This window comes from Sinocyclocheilus anshuiensis, unplaced genomic scaffold (assembly GCF_001515605.1).
Source record: "Sinocyclocheilus anshuiensis isolate Anshui unplaced genomic scaffold, SAMN03320099.WGS_v1.1 scaffold2671, whole genome shotgun sequence".
Taxonomy (NCBI): domain Eukaryota; kingdom Metazoa; phylum Chordata; class Actinopteri; order Cypriniformes; family Cyprinidae; genus Sinocyclocheilus; species Sinocyclocheilus anshuiensis.
In genome coordinates, this window is record NW_015538067.1 from 14,540 (window position 1) to 40,649 (window position 26,110).

At 36.4% G+C, this 26,110-nt stretch overlaps 1 protein-coding gene across 1 annotated transcript in view; it reads left to right on the forward strand.

Moving 5' to 3' along the window:
* The first annotated feature begins 13,120 nt into the window (after nt 1-13,120).
* LOC107683603 (homeobox protein aristaless-like 4) overlaps nt 13,121-26,110 on the forward strand; it is a 22,888-nt gene continuing 9,898 nt past the window's right edge. The window contains exon 1 of the mRNA XM_016479674.1: nt 13,121-13,764. Coding sequence (XP_016335160.1) covers nt 13,419-13,764 — 346 coding nt within the window. The 5' untranslated portion in view covers nt 13,121-13,418. The remainder of the gene's footprint in view (nt 13,765-26,110) is intronic.

Here is a 26,110-nt window from a genome sequence, read left to right on the forward strand (position 1 = left end):
GTCTCAAATCCAAAGAGATATTCTTTATAAAAGTTAAGAGTCAGCCACACCTACCTAAAACGGCTCGTTCTAACACGCCCCCACATATCTACGTCACGATGTGGGAATATTTGCATAACGCCGCCTAAATGTTCACACAAAGTCGTGGCCTAATGGTTAGAGAGTCGGACTCGTAACCCAAAGGCAGGGATTGTAGGTGGGGGGAGTGAATGTACAGTGCTCTCTCACTGTGGACGAAGCGGAGTCCAGCCCGGGGTCGTCACATGTGGTTGCCGCAAGCCTGCTGGATGCTCCTTCGTCGAATCCGCCGGCCTCTGCTCACTCAAGCCCGCTGTGTGTGACGCTGTGTGTTTTCGCTCCGGCCAGGACACGGCATCACAGTATGGCAAGGGGCGTAACATTTCCGTCACACATTTTTTTATCTTGTTTAATTCTGTTTTCGTCTAATGGAAAAAATAACACCACATAATAATAAATGAGCCACCATTTATCTCAATTTTCACTTCACCTGGAAAAAATCTAATTCATAGGGAGGAAGCAGTGTTAAACTGTTCTAGGCATGCATTAGGCCACACACGCCCATTTGAACTACTTCATGAGACTAAATGAAGTTTACTTAAACAGTTAGGATCCTGATTCCAATAAACTTATTTTCCAATAAACTGGCATTACATCTTTTCAAAGTGAAAAACAGTCAGTGTTTTAATAGTGTTTCCCATTTATTCACCTGATTCCACACAATTTGAACCAAATTTAGGCTCATTTGAACACTGTGTTCTTGTTTTCCTTTCTTAAACAGAAGTGAATTGGCAAAATGCTGCAGAACAATAATAAACTTCAAGAAGTATAACAGCCTCATATGAGCAGAATGACAACCATATTGCTCAAGAATAAAGAGCTAAAAACGTTCTAAAAACGAAGTGGAGTCCAGCCCGGGGTCGTCACATGTGGTTGCCGCAAGCCCGCCGGATGCTCCTTCGTTGAATCCGCCGGCCACGCCGTTCTCAAGCCCGCCGCCTCCGCTCACTCTAGCCGGCCTCCGCTCACTCAAGCCCGCTGTGTGTGACGCTGTGTGTTTCATTGTGAAAGCGAAACTACTTTGTTTGGGCTTCCAAAAGAGGACACGACTAGAAATCAGTGGTTAAGTTGTATTTGCAACACTGTTCCAGAACAGTTCAACCCAAATATTCCGATGTGTCCAGCACATTTTATGAAGAACTGTTTCCTGATCCTGGAAGAGTAGACTACAATGCCGGTGTTCTGACAAATAATGCTACCTATCAGATTATGCTACCAACACTGTATTTATCCTACTGTAAGGGTAGGTTTAGGGTTGGAGTAGGTATACATGTTAATAAAGCCTCACACCTTATTAATATCATGCTGGAAGCAAAATCTGATAGGTAGCACTTTTCGCTATCGAATTATGCTACCATCTGTTTAATGGGAGGTAAATGTCCAGCACTGCATCCTTCAGCTAAAAAACTCCTTTAACAAAAGTAGTATGGATATATATGAACAGATTTTGCCTCATATACGTACAGTACATAAAATACTGTGCTTTGAATAGTTGGAGATGTTAAGACTGAAACTCTCACTTCAGTGCCATGGTCAACATGTTGTAAGTCAAATCAAATCAAACAGATCAATATTCTTTTCATTACAGGCCAAATGTATAAAAAAATGACAAAATATAGTTCCTTCCTCCAGAACGTCAATATACAACATATATCATAAAATTTTCAGATTTAGATCAATGTTTGTTTGAAAAGATGAAACACAGTAAAATATTAGAGAAGCAACGGTAAATGGATTTCTAACTCACTATTTTTTATAATGCACAGATAGAGCTTAGAAAGTTGTGTGTCCTGTTTTCAAATTGAAAGCATTTGGCCACCAATTAGCTGTCCTTGAGACTGAATCTTTTTTTAAAGAAAATTCAAAGTCCTGGTGCTGCAGTTGTTTGCCAAGCCTTGTCCTTTGACTACTGTCATAAAAGGCATCCTTGACTCAAAAAAAAAAAAAAAATCCACACATACCAGATTGCACTGGTTCAGATCAGTCATATCTCAAAGATAATAGCTCAAAGACTTGAGGAATTGTAATTCTAGACAAAATAAGCTAGGCACAAAGCAAGAGATCATTTTTACAATAGGATTTTTTTTTATAATAGGAACACCAACCAAATCAACATATAATACACGTCTACAGAAGCACAACTGTTTATTATCAGATGCTCAAACATAATAGAACCAACCACAGCACCCAACACTCCCACATCTGGCTTTTCCCAACGGGATGAGGGAAGAGAAAAAAAATAAGACAATTGCTGGACATTTGTGTAATTTATTCAGAATAAATTGCTACCAAAATTGCTGTCTGCAAGCCATTTGCACAGCATTATCTATAATGCCTTTTGAGGTGTAATGCACAATATACATTTATTATTATTATTATTATTTTCTTTCAGAGAGGCAGAGGCACCTAACCCATGATGCTGAAGTGGCTGCCATGGAATAAAAATTAGAAGCAAGACACTCACAGCACTCATAATTCTGCCCAAGCATGAAAAACGCCAGTTATTTACATACCAGTGGTCAATTGTTGAATACTTTTGGTATGATTGGTGTTTCTCGATTATAACTGGGGTCTTTCTGTGCATCTCTGCATTTCGCAAGAGAACTGCTGATACAATAACATACTCTGTTTTTTCCCTAATGAATGACAAATAACTGCAGTGACACTGATTCATGGAATGTGCCTATTTTTTATTTCATAACATTGAGTACTCTCATTCCATTTCTTCAGAATACTCAAAGTGATTCTTTTGATCAACAATAATCCAGAAGAAACTGCGGTGCTTCTCTTATCCTGCTTTGAAATGATGAGAATAATCCCTTTTGATCTGTTTCTAGTCTCCCCCCGCCCCCCATTTCCATCACTCTTTTTTTCTGGCTTTTAACTGCCGTACGGCTCATGTCGGGTGTGCTCTGAATTTGATGAAGTGCCATAATTCACCCAACTGATCATATCACTAAAGGAGCGATTGTAAGATCAAGACCAGATTCCAGAACCAGTCACATATGGGAAGCATTTTTATAAATCTTAATAAACTTTCATCTATAGATTAAGGGGGTCCCAGGCACAAGCATGATACCTCCAATGTGATTAGCAGATCCAAATCCAGTGAGGTGTCACAAAAAACACCTAGTTTTTAAAAAAAGAATGCAAAAATCACAACGGTTTCATTCTATATTCTCCAGCATGTGCACCAGTGAACAATAAACAGCTAACGCTGGTCGAAGAATTGAAAGGGAAAAATTCAATTCCCAAATTTCTGTCCACGGATGAAAGACGATACTTTTTATGCACACATCTGACGGCTCTTTGGTCTTAACCACAACTTTATAATGTCTGGCTGAAGAGCTGGTCAGGATGGGGTGTTGAAGGCCTGATCTGCCGCTAGGGGTTAAACTATCTTTGACCATGAGGACAGTGGTGAGAACAAGTATGATGACTTTCTCGCCTCCCTTCCTCAAGTCCTGTTTATTCAATTAAAGATCAGTACAACCGCTGTCTTTTTCCCCCCTCTTTCTCGGTTTAATTTGATCAGGAAAATCTGCTGATGCAGGCTGCCCCCCAACTCATGTGAAACCAATTTCAGCTACACATAAAAATCTGGAACAGAGCTCCAAATAGACATGGCTCATCCTCACCCAGGAGACGTTCTCATGTCTGGGCGAGTCTGAAAGGTCCGTACCCACATGATCAGGCGGAGGTCAAGAGACAGACCCTGAGCAGGCTGGGGTGCGGTATTGGTGGGGTTGTGTCTCGGAGTGCACAGACAATGCCACAAAACACGCACAATGGAATAAACAAGGCTACAGCCAAGTCTGTGCGTCATGTTGCATAAGAGCAGGACCACAGCATGACTGTGGTGGAAGCACACCATCTGGTTACCATGGTGAGGTGATGGCAGTGATTCCGCTCCTCTCTCCCAAGCATTCCCGTCTGCCTCACACATAGGAATAACTCTGATGGGAAAAAGATTGCCTTTCAAATGATTCCAGGGTAATTCAGTTCCTGATCATAGTTACAGTCCCTATGTTAAATGTTGTTGAACATCTGCTCTACCAGTGTGATATTAATCACAGGCAAATGGTCACCTTGGAGTTATAAGGTTCTATCTGACATTTATTGAGTACGTTTACATGGACAACAATAATCTGATTTTAACACGATTAAGACAATACTCTGATTAAGAATCTACCATGTAAACAGAGATTTTTGATTACCTTAATCCGGCTAAAGTCATATTCGAAGTAAACAGAAATCGAATTAAGACATGTGGAGTATTCCTATTTTAGTCGCATTACTCAAGTGCAGTATATAGACATGTAAACACCTTAATCAAATTATTACCATCGTGTAGGACTTTTCGCCGCATTTTGCGACAGGATACACACACAGCAGTGGTCAACCGTTTGACGACAAATAAAAGAGCTTCAACTCCGCCATCATCTGTATGCACGTACAAATAATTAACTGCACTTGAAGCTTTCAAAAAATTACAAATGAAACACCCAAAACTGTACATGGCATTATCACGAAGACGAACTATATGTTTATACGTGAAATTACGGCGGGGACGTTGGATGGCATCACGTGGGGACGTAATGACGTGTGCCATTAATTGAACTATGTACTATAACCAAGCGGCAACCTCCCGCTCTCTCGTGAAGCCAACATGGAAGTGACTTAAACTGTAATTCGTCAACTGGCCACTAGAGGCTGGCTGTAAAACAGAGTCAATCCCATATAGACTTCCCATGTTAAAATGCCCAACTTTACAGCAGAAAAAAACGTTTACAGCCTGGTTCAAAAAATTATTTTGGTCTATATAGCTAATTTTGCCCTTCATGACAACGTGAATTTTACTAATTTTACAAATTTGACTTTACTTACTTACTGAATTGAAACTCTTCCGTTTAAATTATATTAAGCCTTAAAGGTGACAGGTGGATTGCCGCTGCTGTCACCTCCGTCGAGCTAGGTGGGCGTGGTTTCAGCAACCAGCTCCCGCCTCTTTGCCCATTTTCGATTATTCGGGCGACGGCCGGCTCCGCCTACTTTAGGCTTCAAAAACGCTCATCAGAAACCTACGGGTGACGTCACGGACACTACGTCCATGTTTTTATACAGTCTATGCTTACCACATGGTTCGGAGGCTGCCTATAAGGTAAATAATTTGATTACTGATGTCCATGTAAGCGTAGTCAGTGTCAAAATCGAGTTATTCATATATTCTTATTCTGTGTTTTCTTCAGATGTTTTTTTTTAGTTGTGTGCATTTTGAGACTTTTTATTTAGAAAACAAAAAGGTTCTATCTACAAAGTATATGGAATGCAAAATCTTTGAAGCTCAATATCTCAAGACCTTATAAAACCTTATAATTCCAAGGTGGCGAAACTGGTTAAAGGGAGAGATAATAACTAAATGACAATTCTGTCATTGTTTGCTCACGTTCATGTCATTTCAAAACTGTATGACCTGGAACACAAAAATACAGCAAAAGGAGATAATGTTTCAATTGTTTTTGCCCTTACAATGAAAGACAGTGGAGACCAAGAAAACACTAAACCTCCCTGAATTACTGTGTATGGAAGAAAACAAAAGGCTTTGAATAACAATGACTAAATGATAACAGAATGTTCATCGATCCCTTTAATAATACATACAGGCATCGTATTTGTGTCCTCATTTTGGCGTTGTAGAGTGTATACCGTTCAAAAGTTTGGGGATGATAAGACATGTTAATGTTTGTGAAATCTCACCAAGGCTGAATTTATGTGATCACAAAATACACTACAAACTGGAATATAGTGAAATATTAATACAGTTTAAATAATTGTTTTATTTTTTAATGTTTTTAAATGGAATTTATTATTGTGATGTCAAAGTATTATATATATATATATATATAAAATAATTTTACTCCATAATCACATAATCCTTCAGAAATCATTCTAATATACTGTATTGGTGCGCAATGTTGAAAACAGTTTTGCTGCATCAATATTTTTGAAAAATAATTTTGAATTTTGAAATTTTGAAAAATGAAAGTCACTCTCTTTGAAAAAGTGAAATAAGTTACTTTTTTTTTTTTTTTTTACATTGTCCTGCTTGATATTATCCATTATAATTTGACACAGAGGGCTGTGCAACACATTGACATTGCAGCTTTCATCCGTGTGCGTAACCAAACGCATTACTGTGTGGACTGTTGGTGTTAACTGATGAGGAAATTAGGATACATTACAAATCAAACGGCAAACAGCAGTATATGCTGTCTGAGCGGGCACAAATAATCAGAGCCAATCTGGGCCAAGTTCAGATTAAATGCATGGCGTGTATTGCACATATGCACAAGTGCATATGAAAAACTGAACTCTGGTGGGGCCTGCGCTTTATCTGAACATAGAAATGCATGTCAAGTTTGTTTGAGGGCCAATTAGTGTTGTTTATTGCCTCAGAAGGCCTGTTTGGGCTCTGGCAGAGATGCACTTCATACTAAGCATGCAGACTGTTGAAAGAAAGCATAGATATGGGGGCAATTTAAGCACAGTGGCATCCTATTGCCTATGCCCAGGGCAAATTACTCAGACTGAGATCGATTTACAAGCACTAAAAAAAAAAAGAGGAACTGCTTTAATGTTATTAGCCAAATTGATTAATAAAGCGTGAAGTGACTCTTCCAAATACGATGACAAAGTTCATTTCCTTGCTTGTTTTTCTGCTGTCTGTCTTCATTGCATCTGCACTGAGAGTTATTGTGAGCTGCTGTTACTGAACAAAACCATCAATTATGACTCACTTGTCACACCACATTAATATCTTCAAATGGAAGCATCCACTGCCTTTGCCACAGGCCAGTGGCCCGTGTGACCAACAATGTACTTATCAATGGTCAACTTGAAACTGCTACCATAACTCCTTAATATGTTTTGAAAAATACAAAAATAGATGACCTCCAAATTTACTTAAATAAGCCCCATTGAAAATGCCGTCAAAGGTCATTTGCTGACACAGTGACCTCTCTCATATCAGAATGACGAGATGTATGATAATGACAGAGTGAAAGCATAAATATTATAAAATAGGTGCAACAAGCATTAAATTTAGAGGAGAGCTAAATTTGTCAGCTTTTGGGCACATCTGTCATAAATCTAATATTGTAAAAGAGACGTTTACTTGAGGGCAGAGCATATCATAAAATAATAACCCATGGCATCTCAACATACTAGACTATTTTACCTCAATGCAAACCACAAACAATAAGAAACAAATCTGCTATGCTTTATATGCAAGTTAAAAGCTTTTAGTACACATATGGTAAGGTTTTCCACAGAGCACTGTCAATAAATACAAGATTCATAACATGGCCTGAATCCATTCTTTATCTTTATGTCACAAGGTAGACTTTTGATTATAAACTTCTTGACCACACCTTTGGCGGAGCAAAAAACTTTAGTCCACCTTGTGATTGCTTATTATTAAAACTTCAATGTCAGTTAACCGGATTGAGATTCAGTCAAATTGTGATGGTTTAAACTGAGACTCCTTTTGACTCTTTAGGCTGGGTATTTGAGTATATTGTGCAAGCCTACAAAAGCACATGTTGCACAAATTGCACTATAAATGTAGCATTTATATGGTGCATGACTTATACAGGATAAAAAAAGAATGAAGACGGGGCAAGAATTTAGAGAGAACATTGTCACAGATCACAAAAAAAAAAAACATTTTTGGTGCAAAATATGCTGTGTGCAAATAATTAATTTGGCAGAATTACTCAAAAAACATTTTTCAGTGATGCAAAGATTTTAGTTATAGTATTTTAATGAGAAAACTAAAAACGTGTTAACATTTTGAATGTTTGTGCATACTGCTGCCAGACCTCACTGTGATTAAATGAATCCTTCACTCCCTTTGCAAAGGCTATTAAAAAGTCACAGATTTCTTCATACTTTGATAGTTTACCCCCTTTGTCTAAGTATTCCACAGAAAACAGAGTGAGATTCCAGGATCAAGTGTTTCATGGGTTGTGTGCTACCACGGGGATATGATTTGTCACTTATGTGAGTGAATAGCTCAAACAAAAAAGTATCTAGTTTTAATTTATCAGCAAATTTGACAACATTTCTACCATGCAGTTTAATGTTACGCATGGTTAAGACTGAAGAATTTCTATTGTTTCTGAACAAATCATTTGACACTTAAAAACAGATGCAGTTAATTAAAGACTAACTGAGGAGATTACAAATAAAAAGAGCTAACAATTAAAAAAGAAAAACGACTAATTATGGAAACATAGTAATATGTTTGCTGTAAAACTACGCGAGGTTAAATGAATGCTTTACATAAACAGTAACTTAATGAACATAAAACAATATGGTTATTTGGCTGGACAACAAGAAAGAAAGATTTCTTTGAAATCTTGAAAAAGATTATACGACCAAAATTAATAATGATTTACTTAAACTTTTGATGGTTTATGCATAATAAAAAAAAACTACTGAATTACTGTTGCAAATACAACTTTTCCTTTCTAATATATATTTTGTATCAATAAAATGTCATGCTCAATGCGCTGAACTATTGAAGGCAGGTGAATATAAGCTTCAGTCTTTCACTTTCACTATATTTGCCACATATCTGTTCTAGGCTATAACTTGCATTTACAGAGCATGGTACTAATAACAAAACAATTACAGAGAATAAAAGAATGAAGCTGGGCATGAGATACAGATGTGTATGCAAAATGATACAAAACTCTTGTTTATGTAGATTACAGATATTTGCTTTGTCTAAATAATGTTCTAAAGTCTATAGAACAAACAGCCAAATTTGTCAAATGTGTGTGGATTAAAACATGTAAAATACATTACAATTAAGCAAAGAAATAATGATAATAGCAACTTGTCTCCTGCAGAAATTGAAGAATTCTGAATTGAATGGCAATCATTACAAAGGATCCATATAGGGGAAGTTCTTACAATGTAAAGTAAACAGAGAATAACATTTTAGTTTAAATCCAACTTAGCTTTTTTTTTTTAAGAAACAAGAGGAAATCAGGGCGTTTGAAAGCAAAGTAAATGTGAATCCACAATTCAATATAAGGTACTAGTAACCATATTGCATTAACAAAAACAGCAGTTTTATAGCAGTCACTCTCATACTGTCAAAGAAAAACAATCTGAAAGCTCCAGCTATCCATAAATGCTATTTTGCAAATTCAGAAATAATTAACAATCAATTGAAAGGGTGGAATGACTTATGAAAGGTGAGGGCAGAGTGTGCTCAGAAAAATCTGCCCTGACATATGGATCTGTGATATATAAACTTACAAGCACCTTTTCAGCAGACTAACTGCCCTTCATACCCAATCAAATGGAGAGAGGGCTGGAAACAAAATGTGGCTGGTTCACATTTGTTCTGCTGTGGCATGTGCCCTACATGCCGCTCTGCCGAGAGGCTGATCGGTACCACAAGAAATGTCAGGTCACTGGAACACAACCTGATGTAAAAATACACGTGACATTCATGTCTACTAGTACCAGTCCACAGGGGCAGCCACATCCTGCAAGCATCATGTCACAAACACAACATTATTCCTGCACACCCTTCCTCAAGATTTTCTAACTGTATACAGTTCATCTTACCAAAGAGCCATCTGTGGAAGCAGGTTCAGATGCTTTGGTGATTTCAAGGGACTGTTTTATTCCCCATCTGGGAGGCACTGATGCCAGCTTTGTCTGTGCCAGCAACTAGGCTTTTTCTGCAGGGTATGAGAGACTAGATAAAAATGTATAAAGCGGGCTAAATTAGTTCTGCTTTTTTTCAGCGTGTAAATGACTGATAACATGATGTGCAGACAATAAAAAGAGAGGGGGCTTTTTCTATTTCAGCACAGTACAGTTAACTTTGGGTTAAGAATTATAAACGCGGGACACTGAACAAAAGATTTATAAGTTAATAAATTAGAGTCGGTAAATTAATTAGTCAGACTTTAAGTTGCTTTAAAACATTAAAAATGCAGTTCATATGAAAATGAATACAACTCATCTAATATAAATGCATGTTTTCAATTTTAAAATTAGTTCTAAAATAAAAAAATCCTGTAAAAATAAATCTTGGCATTTTTTTCTTTTCTTAAAAAGCAGTGAAACGATTTAAATATGAATATTTAACGAACTAAATTAAGATATGTTTTTCAGATATTTACATTTAGAATTCAAATAAAAACTAACATTTTAAAATGCAAGACCAGCAACAAATCATACTTCAAACTATTCCAAAAATAGCCTGCTCTAATAAAATAATCCTAGACACGTGGGCAGTGCTGAGACATTTTACGGCCATAAATAACTCAAGAGATAATAGCCCAAACATAAATATATATATATATATATATATATATATATATATATACAAGAGTGTTCGAGTCTGAAAATCGAGACCCAAAACTTTAAACCTGAGCTAATTCAATTAAATTTAGCCCTGGGTTTGAAACGAATCTAATCAATGCACTTTTCTCTGAAAGCATGAACTGTCCTCGGAGTCTGCTCATTGCAAAATGAAAATACATAAAAATGCTTTGCATCATTCCACATTCGATTGTACACTGCATAAACAGGCGACCCTGGATTACATGCTTCAAACGACGCAAAATCAGTCAACAACATGAGTTTATCCCGTAATTGGAAAATATAATAAAATAAGCCATGAGTAGCCTACATGGAAATATTAAATAAATAGAGCACAATGACCAAGACCATAATTACGAAATATAAATAAACTGAAAAAACAACGTCTTGTTTATAGGCTACAGATAATTAGGCTACACACATTAAAGCTTAACTGTAAATCAGCGCTGAACCCATAAACATTACAATAAAAAATAGTCAATGTTTTATTATCAATGGCAGACAGCTGGGGTAATTAGCAGTAGAAATACTCGTCTCAATATTGTTACAATGCAAGCAACCAACTCATTGCAGAAATCCAATTAAGCTCGTATTTCCTTCAAGGATTTGGTTGCGGCAGACACAATGATCACTTCTTTTTTTTTTTTAGTTTTTTTAGTTCTTTCATTGATAGCGGAAGGATTGGTGTACGAGAGAACTTCAATGCAGAACCAGAAATAAATGCTGTATTGAATTTTATAAGGAACGCAGCTTTTGCTGACACTGTTTTATGACGCTCTTTATTTCCCCTCACTAACGTTCTCAGCTAAAAAGTGCTGCTTTTTAATGCCACCGAATACAAACACTAATGTAGATCGCTTTAAATTAAGACGCCAAAAATAATATTTTAATTAAGCCATCACACGATAATAATAATAATAAATACAAAAATATCAGGAGCAAAACAAATAATATCTATGTTTTAATAATATTGGACACAGGTTGCTGAGAAGAAAATATAATGCACTTTTAACGAATTACTCACGGTTTCACTTTGCTGAATCAGTTCGGCATCAGACAGGGTCCTGCATACTGACATTGCTGGATATGTTTAGGTTGTGTAGTTTAGCCAGATTTGCCATCTTGCCCAGGCTTCCCCTCTGCTTTTCATATTCTAAATTAATGCAAGCCTGCTTTACCATAGGACTACGCTATCACCGTCTCTTGAGTTATTTAGTTATTATGCATGATGTCGTAGGCTACTTACAGACATTAAAGCAACTGCAAAATCTTACAATAAACTAGATGTCACATGCTGTTTACTCGAATCGTTACCTAACCAACTTAAAAGGCTGGCTCGAATAGCTTGTTGTTGCTGAAAGAAATCTGGATAAAGAAACTTAGCAGGCCTTATAAAAAATAATAATAATAATTTTTGGTTGCTGCATACAAATTAAAAGACATCTCACACACACCAAAAATATCCTGACCATGAATAGGCCTCGAAACCTAGAAACCATTCTTCTCTCTACTGTGGTTTTGGATTAACAGTGTCTTAAAAATCTTTAAATTAGGATAAAATTAAGAACCTGCAAAGGTCACATTAGTTTACATTAGTAAACTATTAGTGTTGCTAATGTTCGACTGATGGCAAGAGTGAGCATCGGATATTTAGTATCATCACACTTTTTCTCTCTTTTTTTTTTAAATGTTCCTCCGACTGACGGTTGCTGAATAGAAAAAAAAATTGCATAATTATATGACAAAAAAGTGCTGCAACGTCATAATTTTTTACAGCCACTAGACCAAATACATTATGAACACGTCATAATGGGCAACGTTTTTTTTTTTTTTTTCAAGGATTATTATAGAATTAGAATGAGAAAGCTACAACATTCGTCATTTTTTCTTGGATACTACTTTATGCTGATTGTTAGACACCAAATAAAAAAATCCGATACCAACTTGAAACATGATATAATGTTTGCAGTAAGAAAAAAAGGGACTGTCAAAATACAATTTAGTGACAAGTTCTACTCTGACTTGAATCTAAGTCAATAGAGATAGCATAGAAATTAAAATTATTTAAATGCACTAAAACTACATTAAATCGATGGCAATATATGATGTCAAACGTGGTATCAGAACAGAATGATCACCACAAACTTGTTTATAAAGATAAAAACGTCAGTTAAAGTGAGAAAGGATTTGTAACATAAAAGAAAAAACATAGAGCCTAACAATGAAAACACATAAGTGGCTAATACACAAACATATAAACCCAGATCTAGCAGTTTTCTTTGTTGGCAAGATGAAGTCTAGTTAAAAAGCATTGCGAATCAGCCATTAAATTGCTCCCTCCGTGTTGCCCTTCACATTCAATAAGTTACATATTTCATATCCTAATGACATTAATGTCATGTGTTAAGTCCCCCCACATATTTCCAACAAAACATTTTTTCTTCTTAGCAAAGGTCTGACCTCACCCATTCATTTCATCTACATAATAACCGAGGAGAGGTCTTGACGTGCGTAGTGGGCTATACCGAGGAGATCTGGGCTGCATCTTCAGAAGACGCATTTTTCGTTCCTCCTCTAACTTTAAGGGGGCTTTTTAGCTTTTGGGTTATACCGAGGAGATCTGGGCTGCATCTTCAGAAGACGCATTTTTCGTTCCTCCTCTAACTTTAAGGGGGCTTTTTAGCTTTTGGGTAGCTATCCGTTTCGGGAAAACATCTGAATCATTTTATAACCAAAGCCAGCTGCTGCACAAGTCTATGCGTGCGTGTGTGAGTGTGCGTGTATTCGTTTTGTATGAGGAAGAGGGAGAGAGTGTTAAGAGTATCTGATCGCTTTGCTCTCCAAAAAGGAAAGAAAGAAAGAAAGAAAGAAAGAAAGGGGGGAATCGCTTGGACTTCTTTTTCTTCCCGAAACTTTTTTTTTTTGTAGGAATGAACGCAGAGACGTGCGTTTCATACTGCGAAATGACATCTATGGATTCATATTATAGCCCATCTGCACCGCAAGGTAGGGATCACCAGGCGAACCCTTTCAGGACATTCCAGGCGAGTGACACCAAATACAGCCCCGCTTTCCTGACCAACAAAGGTCAGGGGTACGGGGAGAAATCTGGGAGCCCGTTCCAGCAGGAATGCCAGTCATTGGATGCCACTGCTGGGGAAGGCACCTTTAACAAATACCACCTCTTCATGCAGAGGTCCTCCTGCAAAACTCCCCCAGACAGCAGCAAACTCCAGCAGGAAAGCGGACACAACGGAGGACTCATCGCGTGTTATGGTGAGTTTAAAAGGAAGCATTTGTAAAACAGTCTTAGCACGCAGAGAGAAGCAACTCAAGATTTTCACCTTGAAATAAACGCAGAGCCAAAGTGCAAGCAGATTCTAGTACGCGTAGCATTCATCTGCAATGATATTAATGTTTTTATGACTCTGTTAAAACAGGATAATCTGCAAAGCCCTTCAATAACAAGCTACAATTAGACCAGGTTATTCATACTGATAATCACATCAGAGTAAAGTCCATCTGTAGGCTAATATTTACAAAGCAAATGCAATGGACTTCACAATTTACTACCAATATAACATGGCTCAGCTATCACAGTAACACAATTAGGAAGATGCATAACCTCCCCGGCTATTACATTTTACCTTTGAAGACCGAATTGAATTATATTTAATGCGATAATCTGAATTACAATACTTAATACTTTGAATCAGACAATTGAATTAACGCATTTCGGAAGGCAAACGCAACTAATTATATACGCTTTTACAAGTTGTCTATGGCACATTGAGTGTTTTGAAATTTTCTCCGACATGATTGCAGGCTCGGATCTGTACACCAATATGAAACCCCATCTAGGCTAACAAACCAAGACCAAAACCAATTCTAATAGATATGCAAGCGCGTACTCCTGCACAAAGAAAATTAAGTGGTGTGCATTATAGGGAATTAGCTGTATTCAATAAAATATTTGAAAATGCCATATAAATTAATTAAAATGTTAGTGTAAAAAATCGAAGGCTTTGGAATGAAAACTGAACTAGCATACTAAATCAAAACACTTCTTTAACCAATAGGGTACTGAAAGTGGTATGTTGTAGCATCAGTAATAAACTCTGTAGAGTCATTTCATCTTCTATAATTGTATATTTAAAAAAGAAGAAAAAAAGAAAAAAGAAACCCACAAATTTCTTTCTTTCAACACGTTCTAGCAATCTGTGGATGAAGCTATTCGTGGATGGAAACGGCCCTGAGGACATGTAAAGGAAGCAGCATTAGATACATGAGAACTTTTCTCAGGGTTCCCGTCCTTTGATATCCATCACTATCTAATGCTATTTAATAATAATAATAATAATAAGATACGAATGACCTTATTATTAATAAATAAAATAAAATAATAAAATAAAAATAAAAATAAAAATAAAAAGACTAAAATAAGAGGGAAATAGGAGGGACACGAAAGCCAAAGAGCTGGTAGCGGTAGCCCATAATGAGGTTGGAAAAATGTTTCAGTGTGTCCATAAAAAGTCTTCTGCAAATATTTGTTTTAGTTAATGCATTTTTAACAATGAACATATTTTAAACTGACACTAATGTGTTTGAGATTAAACGAATTTGATCAATTTAACAAGAACAACGTCAGGTGTGCTGTACGACCATAAAGCTGTCTGGAGCTTAAAATATTAGAAAAACAGGCTTATAATCACTAAAGCCATTTCTAAGACTGCACTGTTTCCGGCTCATTCCAAAGTAATATTTCAAAAACAACACCAACAAGATTACGGTAAAAAAAAAAATGTTTGGAAAATGCCTCATACCGATATAAAATTACAAATAAATATCATAACAGTAAGAGTAAGAAAAAAAAATAAAATAAAATAAATATATATATATATTACATATATATTATAATATATATATTAAAAAAAAATATATATATATATATATAAATACCAGAAAAACACACAACACTGGCTGCAATAAGAAAGGGCAAAAAGACTATGCTAACCACACTATATCTCAGTCTGTTACAGGCCTAAGAACTGTGTCCTCCGGAAAAGACAGAGACAATTTCATAGGCTATTTCGAATGGGGGCAAACCGCAATACGGGTTCATCTTTTAGTTTTAGTTGTCAAAAAGATTTGAGGAACAGCATTGTAAAAGAGATCTAAAGAACATGACGAGATTATTGTTAGTGAAAACAAGGGGTAGCCTATTAGTGAAAACAACGAAGGGAGAAAAAAATAATTAAAAAAGCAGCAGAAGCAGCAGCAACACAATAACAACGGCATTATTTAGTAACACTTTTAGAGATATACTAATTAAGTAGGCTAATTGTGATCGCATTCATATTTTCATAACGACCGAATACAAACAGCTGCAGCTGCCGGCAACGCGCTGCATAATAAACGAATGACGCAGCGAGATATCGACATAGCTACATTAGATTTAATAATGGTCTGTTGTGCAGATGTTGTCAAATAAAAGTCTATTTCCCAAACTAATCAAAACCTCTTTGACACGGAAAAAAACAAAAAACAGGACCTTACAAGCGAATGGCAAAATTAGCTCGTTTAATTTTAAGTTAAGATGCTTTAATAGGAAACACTTTACAATAACTTCCATACGTCTTTATTAATATAACATGATGTAATGCCAACAGACCAGCTGTTGATTTAGATTTATAAAGGCCTATAAACAGATATTTAAATCTTATATGAAGTTAAATGTAATGACATTTCAAAATATACTAATGTACATTACCAAGTACCTCTTATGCATTAATGTTTGTTCATAAATTAAAGTTATTATAAAGTGTTACTTTGTGATGGGAGGAAGAGCAGTTCCAATTAATCTTTCAGCACATAACAATCAATAATTGATCTGCTCACAAGGTATAAGCTGGCTGAAGGTAACAGAAAAACAGGGGGGAAAACACTTGTCTGTTTAAAAAAAAAAAATTGGATGTCTATGTAGAACATGTAATGCTTATTGAAATCAGTTACAATAAGTGGTGATATTTTTAACAGTATCCTGCTCTGTTCATCACTATTTGTAAATGGCTGCTGTAGAATCCATGCCTTTGGTTGCATCCTGTAAAAAAAAACAGCATCTCAAAATCTCAGTTCTAAGGATTAGTTTATTTCTCAATAAGGGATAATAAATGCATCATGTAATTGATCTAGAAGTTAGTGAAAACTGAGTAACTGACTTAAATTGAAAACATGTTTCATCCATTTCTACACAGATGAATGAGTTAATGACTGTTTGTGTGCTATATTTATGATATGAATATGTTTGCAACGGACATATGTAACTGCTGAAAGCTGCCACAAACATAACCCTTTTAAGACAATATGTTGATCATATAATTAGGAAAAGCAACTTTGAAGCACAAAGAATAATAATCCATTCTGATGAGGTTGGCCGATGCAGATAACTACCTTTCATTAGGGCAATGAAATTACAAAATTGTCTAATTTGAAGGACCATTAGGATTATCACATAGTAAATCATAATATAATATTCAGATTTGCATTTCATTTACAATAACTTGTTAAAAGGTAATGATTCATTTTGTTCTGAAGAGACATCATTACAGCATCTCACAAAGAGCAACATACAAAATGTAATTCCAGAGAAATTTGTTAGGCCAAAATGAAAGTTGCTTAGGCCCATTTTGTGTGTCGTGATTTTATGAGGTATGATGCCTAAAGAGGAAATACAAGAAGTTAAACCATGATACTTACCAGCCTCAAGCGTAGCTTAATTTCTAATTCTGAGCCGCAGTCACAGACTAGACTTGCATCAATGTCACAGTTCTCCTGGGCATGATTATTTTGTCAAAGATGGTATGTGGTTTTCAAAACAAGCTTTTAAATAATTCCTCCTCGGTGGTCAGCACCAATAACAAAAGAACACAACACTCTTAAAAGGAAGCCTTTCATCACCTCTTCAGTGAAACCCCAATTTTACCACACCATTAGCTAACACGAACACTACAATTGTCCTTACAACAAAGATTAGTAATGTAGGTCAGATGTAAATGGACAAGGTTCATGTTAATGGAGACTAAGCCCAAAACCAAAGGGAGTCCGTGAAATGTCAAAGGATGACGACTTCATACAACCTTGTAAAACAAATGCCTTGGACAAATACACAACACATCACCATCACGGCATTTGCATTTGGCTTGAGAGGTTAATTGAAGAACTCACATAAACTTATGGTAATATCAACATTAAACGCATCAATTAAGCATGCACTCGCACAGCACAAATATCTCTTTTATATCATGTCATGGTGAACAAGGTATTTAAGCATTTCAGTATTATTACAGGCCGTTGATAGTTGACGTTTTAATAAACTACAAAGTATTTATGGGCTAAAATATTTGCAATACAAGAAGTTGGCAGTTTATCAGTTAAGAAATGATGATGGCTTGATTGACAATCTTGTACAACAGGCAGCATCATGACTTGTTTGGTTTCGTCATTGCTTCTTTTTCAGTATCGTTTTGTATTTTGGTGGTTGTGTGAACCAGTAAAGCTCAAGTTTGCTCATATAGTTTATCTACTGGCTCTGTTGAGAGCAACATCAAGATACAAAATGGCAGAATTTAAAGTCTTTTGTCCGATCAGTGTTTGAGAAAACCTGTGTGCAAAATAATAGTTAGTGATTACATTCAATTTCAAAAAGACTTTTGATATTCCTAGTGTGTGTGTATGACTGTTTTCGTATATTCTTCTTGCTTGCTAACCTTTTTAAGCACTCTCAGTAAATCTAGCAAACTTATGTTTTTTTATGAGTGTTTGGCCGATATGATGAATACCTATATGAAAGGAAGTAGCTCAGCTGCATTTCTATAATGAGCCTTTTTTTCCTGTTGTAAAACACAATTAAATACTGCAGGTAGGGATAAAAAGAAAAAGTATTAAAATGTTCTAAAAGTTGCCAGAATTCTTTTGAGTGTTCACTTTTTTCAGTCCCCTTTGTCATAGAAATAAATAAAATAAAATCATATAAATAAAAATAACTGGAAAAAATAAGACATACTGTATATTTTGACACACACTAAACAAATAATAGTTAGATTTGTCGCACTGAAATTCCTGAAGAACATCCGTTACTGCTTTAATTTACACTACATCTGAAATACCAAAATGCTATATTAAATGAATGATAACAATTGTGTGAATTATTAACATGCATTATATGAATTTGCTTCAGTAAGGACTTACAATGTCTATAGTGCTGCAATAGTACAAAATTAACGATAACGTAACTATTAACTAAATATCAATGTAAACCAATAATAATGGTTAATAATAAACCAAATATCACTTACAAGGTATTACAGTAATAGAACAAAATTCACATTTCATAGGAGATGAAGCCATCAGCATAGTTTTGCAGCTTCAGTCCGTTTCAGCAAAGAACAAGCATACTGGACCATAAAGTCACAGAGGTTCTGCACAACCTGAGGGAAAAAGGCAAATTCCCATATTCTGTTGATCTAAGGAGAGGTGACAAGGACTTGGGATCATTTTACCAGTTAGCTCAAAATTTGGCTTTACAGTTTACATTAGCCTCAGTCTGCTTGCCTAAACGCGGCACGCCGGCAGTACGCTTCAAAGACAAGGCCTCCATTTAAACAGCATAATCAAACCCCAGTAGATTCCTTAATGGGTCCTCAACTACTAGTGAATGACTGAGCATTTGAGGCGCAAGCAAATTTTTGAAGCAAACCTTAGTTTGGAAATTTGTTGCTTTAATTCTCAAATATTGATTTGGAACTGATTTATAACATGAAATGTAGACACACATACTTAAATCATTTATTTATTTCGTTTTTTTGTAGGGATAGTTCACAAAAAGATGAAAATGTTGTCACTTACACAACCTAATGTTGTACACATTGTGCTACAATTAACAGTAGACTCCGTTGACTTTAATTTGTTTTCCACAGAATTCAGTCAGTCATGAGTTTAAAATGATGCAAGGGTGAGTAAATTACAGGATGTTCAAATTTTTTTTAAATGTTTCTGAAGATTCTAAGACTCATATGTCTTTATGCTACATTAGCTTTGGGCTCTTTTCTGTATTTTCTTTTTTATTTTCTTTATTTTTTCTTGACATAATCTTAAACGACATAATTCCATAGTGCTTGTTAACTACAGCACCGCTCCAGTGTGGTTTCTAATGCCATCCAGGAGATTCCAGACTGTACTGATGATTTGGGAAATGCAATGTCCACTGCTAAACCAACAAAAGGGTACAAAATAGCACAATAAAAAATAAAAAAGAGAGAGCAGTACAAGGCAAGCTGTTGCAACATATTTAGTGATTTAATTCTGTAACCCTTGCACCAGAAAATTGCTCACTAAAAACTGTGATATATTTGTGCCCAATGATGTTCCAAAAGAAAAGCCACAGCCGAAATCACCAAAATACTGCACTTACACAGAGTACTTTAACTCCCTATATTTTTCAGAAAACCACCAAATCTGATCTCTCCGTAATCATAATTGCTGGAAAGGCAGCAACCTAACCAACTGGTGTTAGTAAAACCAGCAAAGATACCCTGTGTTTTCTTTGTGACAGTGCGTACAGATTCAAACTGCATTTGATAAACTCATCCTCAGGTTTTAGCAGTCTTGAGTTCAAATACTTTTGCCTCGACACTCCAAGAGAGCCCGACAAGCTGAGCAAGCTGTGATTTATCGCAAGAAGCAGCTTAAAGGAAATGCTGTGTTTTCTTGCCCAGCATGTGCTCTTTGCTGCAGCCTGCTGGGATAAATCGTCCTTTAGGACTAGTGGTGTGTTTGGACTTCTCTGTGGATACCTATCAGATTCTCACTACCGGGCTTTTTTTTCAGTCAGCACCAGCTGAGACGCAACTCTCCCTCTGAAACAACTACCGTCTTATGAGTCACACAGTTCACTCTGAAGTCCGAATCTAACAAGAATGAGAGGTGACCCCTAATACATAAAGCAAGTCAAAGGAGGAGACAGTCCCTGTGGTTTTGTCGCGCTATGTTTAGAATCGAGTTGCTGTTGTTACATCTGCCTTTGAGTATGTGATTTGCTCTGGTTTTGCAAATGGATGCATGTGCAGACATTTACTAATGAGGCTCCATCTCTACTAATATCTCGTGGTGTCACGCTCACAATCACCAATAAAAAAAAACAAATGGTTCACCATTTCCATATGCTACCAGCTGGAGCCACTCTTAATATATCACAACCTATCAATCTCTCCTTTGCCGTGTCCGTCTGAAGAGCCTGAAATAATTAGATAGCGGAAGGGAAGTTCAGACTGTTGGCCTGGCTTCGGAGCACAAAGCTGCCTAATACAATTCAATCCATATTTTAAACACCGAAAACAAACCTAATTACAGATAAAAATAAAAGCTTAGATGAGCAAACAATCTTCTCTAATTTCCTTTACAATTTGCTTTCAGTCATAATAGAGATGAAATCCGGCCCAACAATGTCTTATTTATGCGTCTGAATTTTTTTGAACTTTTTCAGGGGCTTTGGCATATTTCACCATTAACCCTTCACAGAGACCCCAGGTAGCCTAATTTATAGTGTTTCTTTTATTTGCCTGCTGCTGACCCTAACAATCAGATTCTGCAAAAAAGCATAGAGGATGCCCTGCCGCTTTACAGCTAGTTAAATTACACTTTGATGTGTTCCCCCGTTTTCAGCTGGTACTAAATGACTGCCCCTTGTAAAGATCTGACCCTTGCTAACTCATGAGGTCGAGCACCCACATCCTACAAAGCCAGGAACCACTGGCGTGTCTCATCGAAGGCAAGGCACCTTTTTAGTGCGAGTGGGTCTGGAACCACTGTGTGAGCCATTCATGCACATTTTATGAAAATATATAGTGGTGCTCTTTTCTCATGATTTATAGGATATATCAAATGGTGACCCATTTGAAGATATTTTACTCTAGAATCAGAGGTAAAAGTAGATGCTGTAAAATAGGTTTACAAGCCCCATACTTGCTACGCATACAGGTGTGAATCTACTCAGGTTAAAAAGCCAATTAGTCTTTTTCCTGAACCTCACCGTCTCCTAACCTGGAGCTGAACTTTTTGTCCTGCCCTGGCAACTTCTGAAGCCCTCTACGTTGGTACAGCACTGCTGTTATAATACTTATTGGCAAATTTAGTGAGGCATTGACATTAGAAATCAGATTAGATGTCATGTCTGTCTTACCTCATTGCATTGGAAAAGTAAAGGACTTCACACATCCCTCACTCTGTAAGGAAGCAGAAAAATGGATGTGCAGTTTTGGAATCAGTGTTATAAAAGTTGACGCACAGATAATTAAATGGAAAACACACAAAAACAATTATATGTCCACATGGAAAATGCAATTATAAATAGAAAAAACTGTCACCTGAAGAGAAATAAAATCCCACACTGCCAAAGCTTTCAAAAACATACTACATAATATACATTATATTTAATGCAACCTACACTAATGTTTAAAAGTTTGGGGTCAGTAAGATTTTATTATTTAATTTTTTTACTACATTTATTCTGCAATGACACAAATTGTTTAAAAGGCATTTATAATGACAGTAAAGACATTTATAATGTTACAAAATAATTCTATTTCAATTAAATTATGTTCTTTTGAGCGTTCTGTTCAAAGAATTATGAAAAAATGCATCACGGTTTTCAAAAAAAAAAAAATTAAGCAACACAACTGTTTTTAACACTGATAATAAAAAGAAATGCTTCTTGACACCAATACCAAACCAGCATATTAGAATGATTTCTGAAGGATCATGTGAGACTGAAGACTGGAGTAATGGTTGCTTAAAATGCAGCTTTGTCATCCTAGGAATAAATTACATTTTAAAAAATATTAAAATAGAAAACAGTTATTTTAAAATGTAATAATATAATCACAATATTACTGTTTATACTGTATTTTTGCTATCCTTGTTAAAAGACTTTGTCTTTGTTCAAAAACATAAAAAAAGAGAAAATCATACAGACTCCAATCCTTTGAATGGCAGTGTACATCAGACATTCAAAAACATCATTACAAATGTAAAATATGTAAAGTATAATCCGAAAAATCTGTGGTCAGTAGCAATGGATACATATATACTGGTATACACAAACACCTACACACAAAAAAGATCTACAAAAATGCCAACCCATTACTCAGTTTGATCTAGCAAGCTGAGTAATAGGTACTGCACCAAGTTTAAAAATTAACCTCTAGCTATGCGTGTAAAAAAAAAAAAAAAAAACAGTGAATAGATTCCTTGTTCTGAATTTATGCTATTGCAGGCAGTGCCAGAAAGTCAGTTTGAACAATATTCGAAACACTTTATTTCTTCAGTGCTGCTAAAATAATGGTCTCATTTGCATTCACTGGACAATGTAGGAGATTTTTTTTGTTGTTATCTGTGGCAGACATTTTTCCTAAAGCCAAATATGATATCATGAAAATTCTGTGTGACAGCACCACAAACAGGGTTAAACAGCAGGACCATGTTCAGCTCTTCATCTTCATCCGCCACCCCCCTCAGAGCTCCATTTCAAAAATTTTCTACGTAGACAGAAACATTTTGCCATGAGATTTCTTGCCTAGAAGGCAGGTCATGTTACTCACCCATATGGTGGAGCTACAGGGGCAGCCAAGTCTCTGTTCACCTTGAGCAGCGGAGAGCCTGGGGTGAACCCTTGGTAGACTATGAAACTGTCACAATACTCTAGGTCTGCCGAAAGCCTTCAGTGACACAGAGTATAAACAAAAGCCTTTGATCGCTAGGCCCTGATTTCAAACAGCTTGTCAGCTTTTCCGTGTGGGGGCAAGAGGCGTGAGGCATATGAAGGGACAAGCTGAAAATATTTATGTTTGAGTAAATATGCTGCTCCCACTTGCTTAACAAGATGTGTCAGTCCTGGGCAAGAGGCAATGTGGGAGCCATTATACCCCCAGGCCTGGCTCCATGTCTGTCATGGTTGAGCACCATGGTGCCTGGAGAAGGCAAAATAGGGAGACAACCAAAGGAAGCATATAAAACCTGCTATGTTGTCAAGAACAGGAACAAGAGTTAAAGCCAGGATAGTTAACCCAAAATTAAAATTCATTTACTCACCCTTATGTTGATCCAAAACTCTATGACTTTTTCTTCTGGGCCACATAAAAGAAGATATTTTGAGAAACGTCCAAAAGGTTTTGGTTCCCAATGTTCTTCAGAATCTCCTTTGTGTTTCACAGAAGAAAGTAAGTCAGACAGGTTTGGATGAACTATCCCTTTAAGAGAGCGATTCAACAGAAAGTTAATGTCATAAAAAGCTGTTTCCATTTTATGGAGTGTGTTATATATCAAGATAATGTTTTTTCCCCATGCAGGGTCAATTTTCAAATCATTGACACCACACAAGATTCACAAAGCCACAAACATTAGTTGTCTTGATCACAGTTCACATGGTTATTGGCAACTGAAAGAGTAGAACTTGATTGATGAGTGAAAGAATGTTCTATACATTCTGTACATGTTCTAGTTGCACACATTACCAGGGCCAGAAAAGCCACATAGAAATTTGGCCATGTGGGTGGGGCAATTTGTTTAGGGCTGTACAAATAGTTAGAGATGTGAAAGAGTGAAAAAGATTTCAAACATTATACTTTTAGCTTGGCGGTACCTTCAAAGCTACATGCTTGTGCCTATTCTGTCACCATTTATTGTTGTTCGAAACCAGTATGACTTACTTTTTTTGTGGAACACAAAAGAAGATATTTCGAAGAATGTTTAAGCCCAAACAATGAAAGTCAATGGGGTCCAAAACAACTTTAGACCTTGTTGACTTTCATTTCATTTTAAAATTCTTTCTCCTGTAGAACACAAAATAAAATAAGTTATACAGATTTGGAACGACATGAGGAAGAGTAAGTGATGAAAAAAAAATGTATGTTTGGGTGTACTATCCCCTTTATGGTCATACCTTAAGGTACTAATTTGACCATTACGAAGGAGTACTTTTAAGGGTCCTATACCCCAGTGACGAGCTGTTGATCATTTTTCTCACAGACTGTGCAGCAGTGTGTCCAGGGGCACCACGATATCTTTTTCCAGCCCTGTACATTACCCACCATGGCTCTGAGAAAAGCATGTGAGTCAGCAGCATTTACCCATCTGCCCCTCAATTTAAACCTGAGAAGGTTTTAATGAAGTCTCACATTAGAAAATGAACACACCTCAACACTGCATCACCTAAAATAACTTTCCAACAATGAATGCTGAGCTAAAGTAAGACATAAAGCTCAGGGTCGCCACTGGATCACATCAGTGGGAATGTTCCCAAAGGAACTCTAATCCAGCTTTACACCATATACCTCCTTGCAGCCAAGTGAGCGAAACAGGGTGAGGGAGACGAAAGTCTGCCAATACAGCCATCATTTTTGTGAGCGTCATGATTTGTGACAGCATGCCGTTCTTTGTAGCACAGCTCTTCCACAGAGCACAGACAGGTAATGAGCACTGAGAGAGAGCTGTAGAAATGACCTAGTTTACTGGAATCCTCACATTCATTGATCTGACTAAATTTATGTCCGGCATGCTGACTGGGGTTTCACAGCTGAGCTGCCGTGTGTTTCCAGTGGCTTGACGCAGAAAATTACCACTCTAGAGTCTTGTCACTGGGCTAGTGTGGCCTCATTACGAGCCAAGCTCCATTATACCCTTGCCACAGACCGTATGTACGTTTGAGGCTGCGCTCATTAAACCGGGCTGCAGTCTTCGAATTGCGCCCGGACGGGAAACCTGTAATTTTCTATCAGTCTGCAATTAAGGCCATGGTGTCTGTTTCACATGAGCAGCTGATTTATGAGTTGAGACTGGCTGCCATTACTGCTGAGAGTCTGACATCAAGCCATGGGCTCTCACATACACTCACTACAGACCCAGTTATGGAATAATTAAAATATTGTGATTGAAGAACTATGAAGGACAACACTACATTGCCTTGCCAATATTACATAGGTAATGCTTAGATAAAATACAATATGGTTGTATAATTTGTTAACATAAGTTGATGCATTGCAGGCATTGTGGACAATATCAATGTAGGTTAATTTCTATTCATGATAATACAATTACTATTATTAAAATTGAAGTATTTTGAACAAATATGAATTTATGATGAACAGAGTATACATTAACCTAGATTAAAAAAATGCTGTAAAAATTGTACATTGTTAGTTCATGACACCCACATTTTATAACCTACATATTTTTATTCAAATGTCACTGTGAAAATAGATTAAAAACTGCAATCACACCAGATTTTAATTATTATTATTAATTTAATTAGAATTTAGTTAATTATAAAATATAGATATATACGTTAATAGATCTTGTCATAACAAAACTTGATCTAACATAGGCTATATCCTATAAATGTGTATGATATGATATATGATAGGCTATATGTGATATGATATGTGATATATGATATGGGATATATGACATGATATAATATGGGTTTGAAATTAATTCACTCACCAGCCAATTTGGCTACTAAATCTGTTACCGGCCATTTATAACTTCTACTAGCCACAAACAAACAAAAACA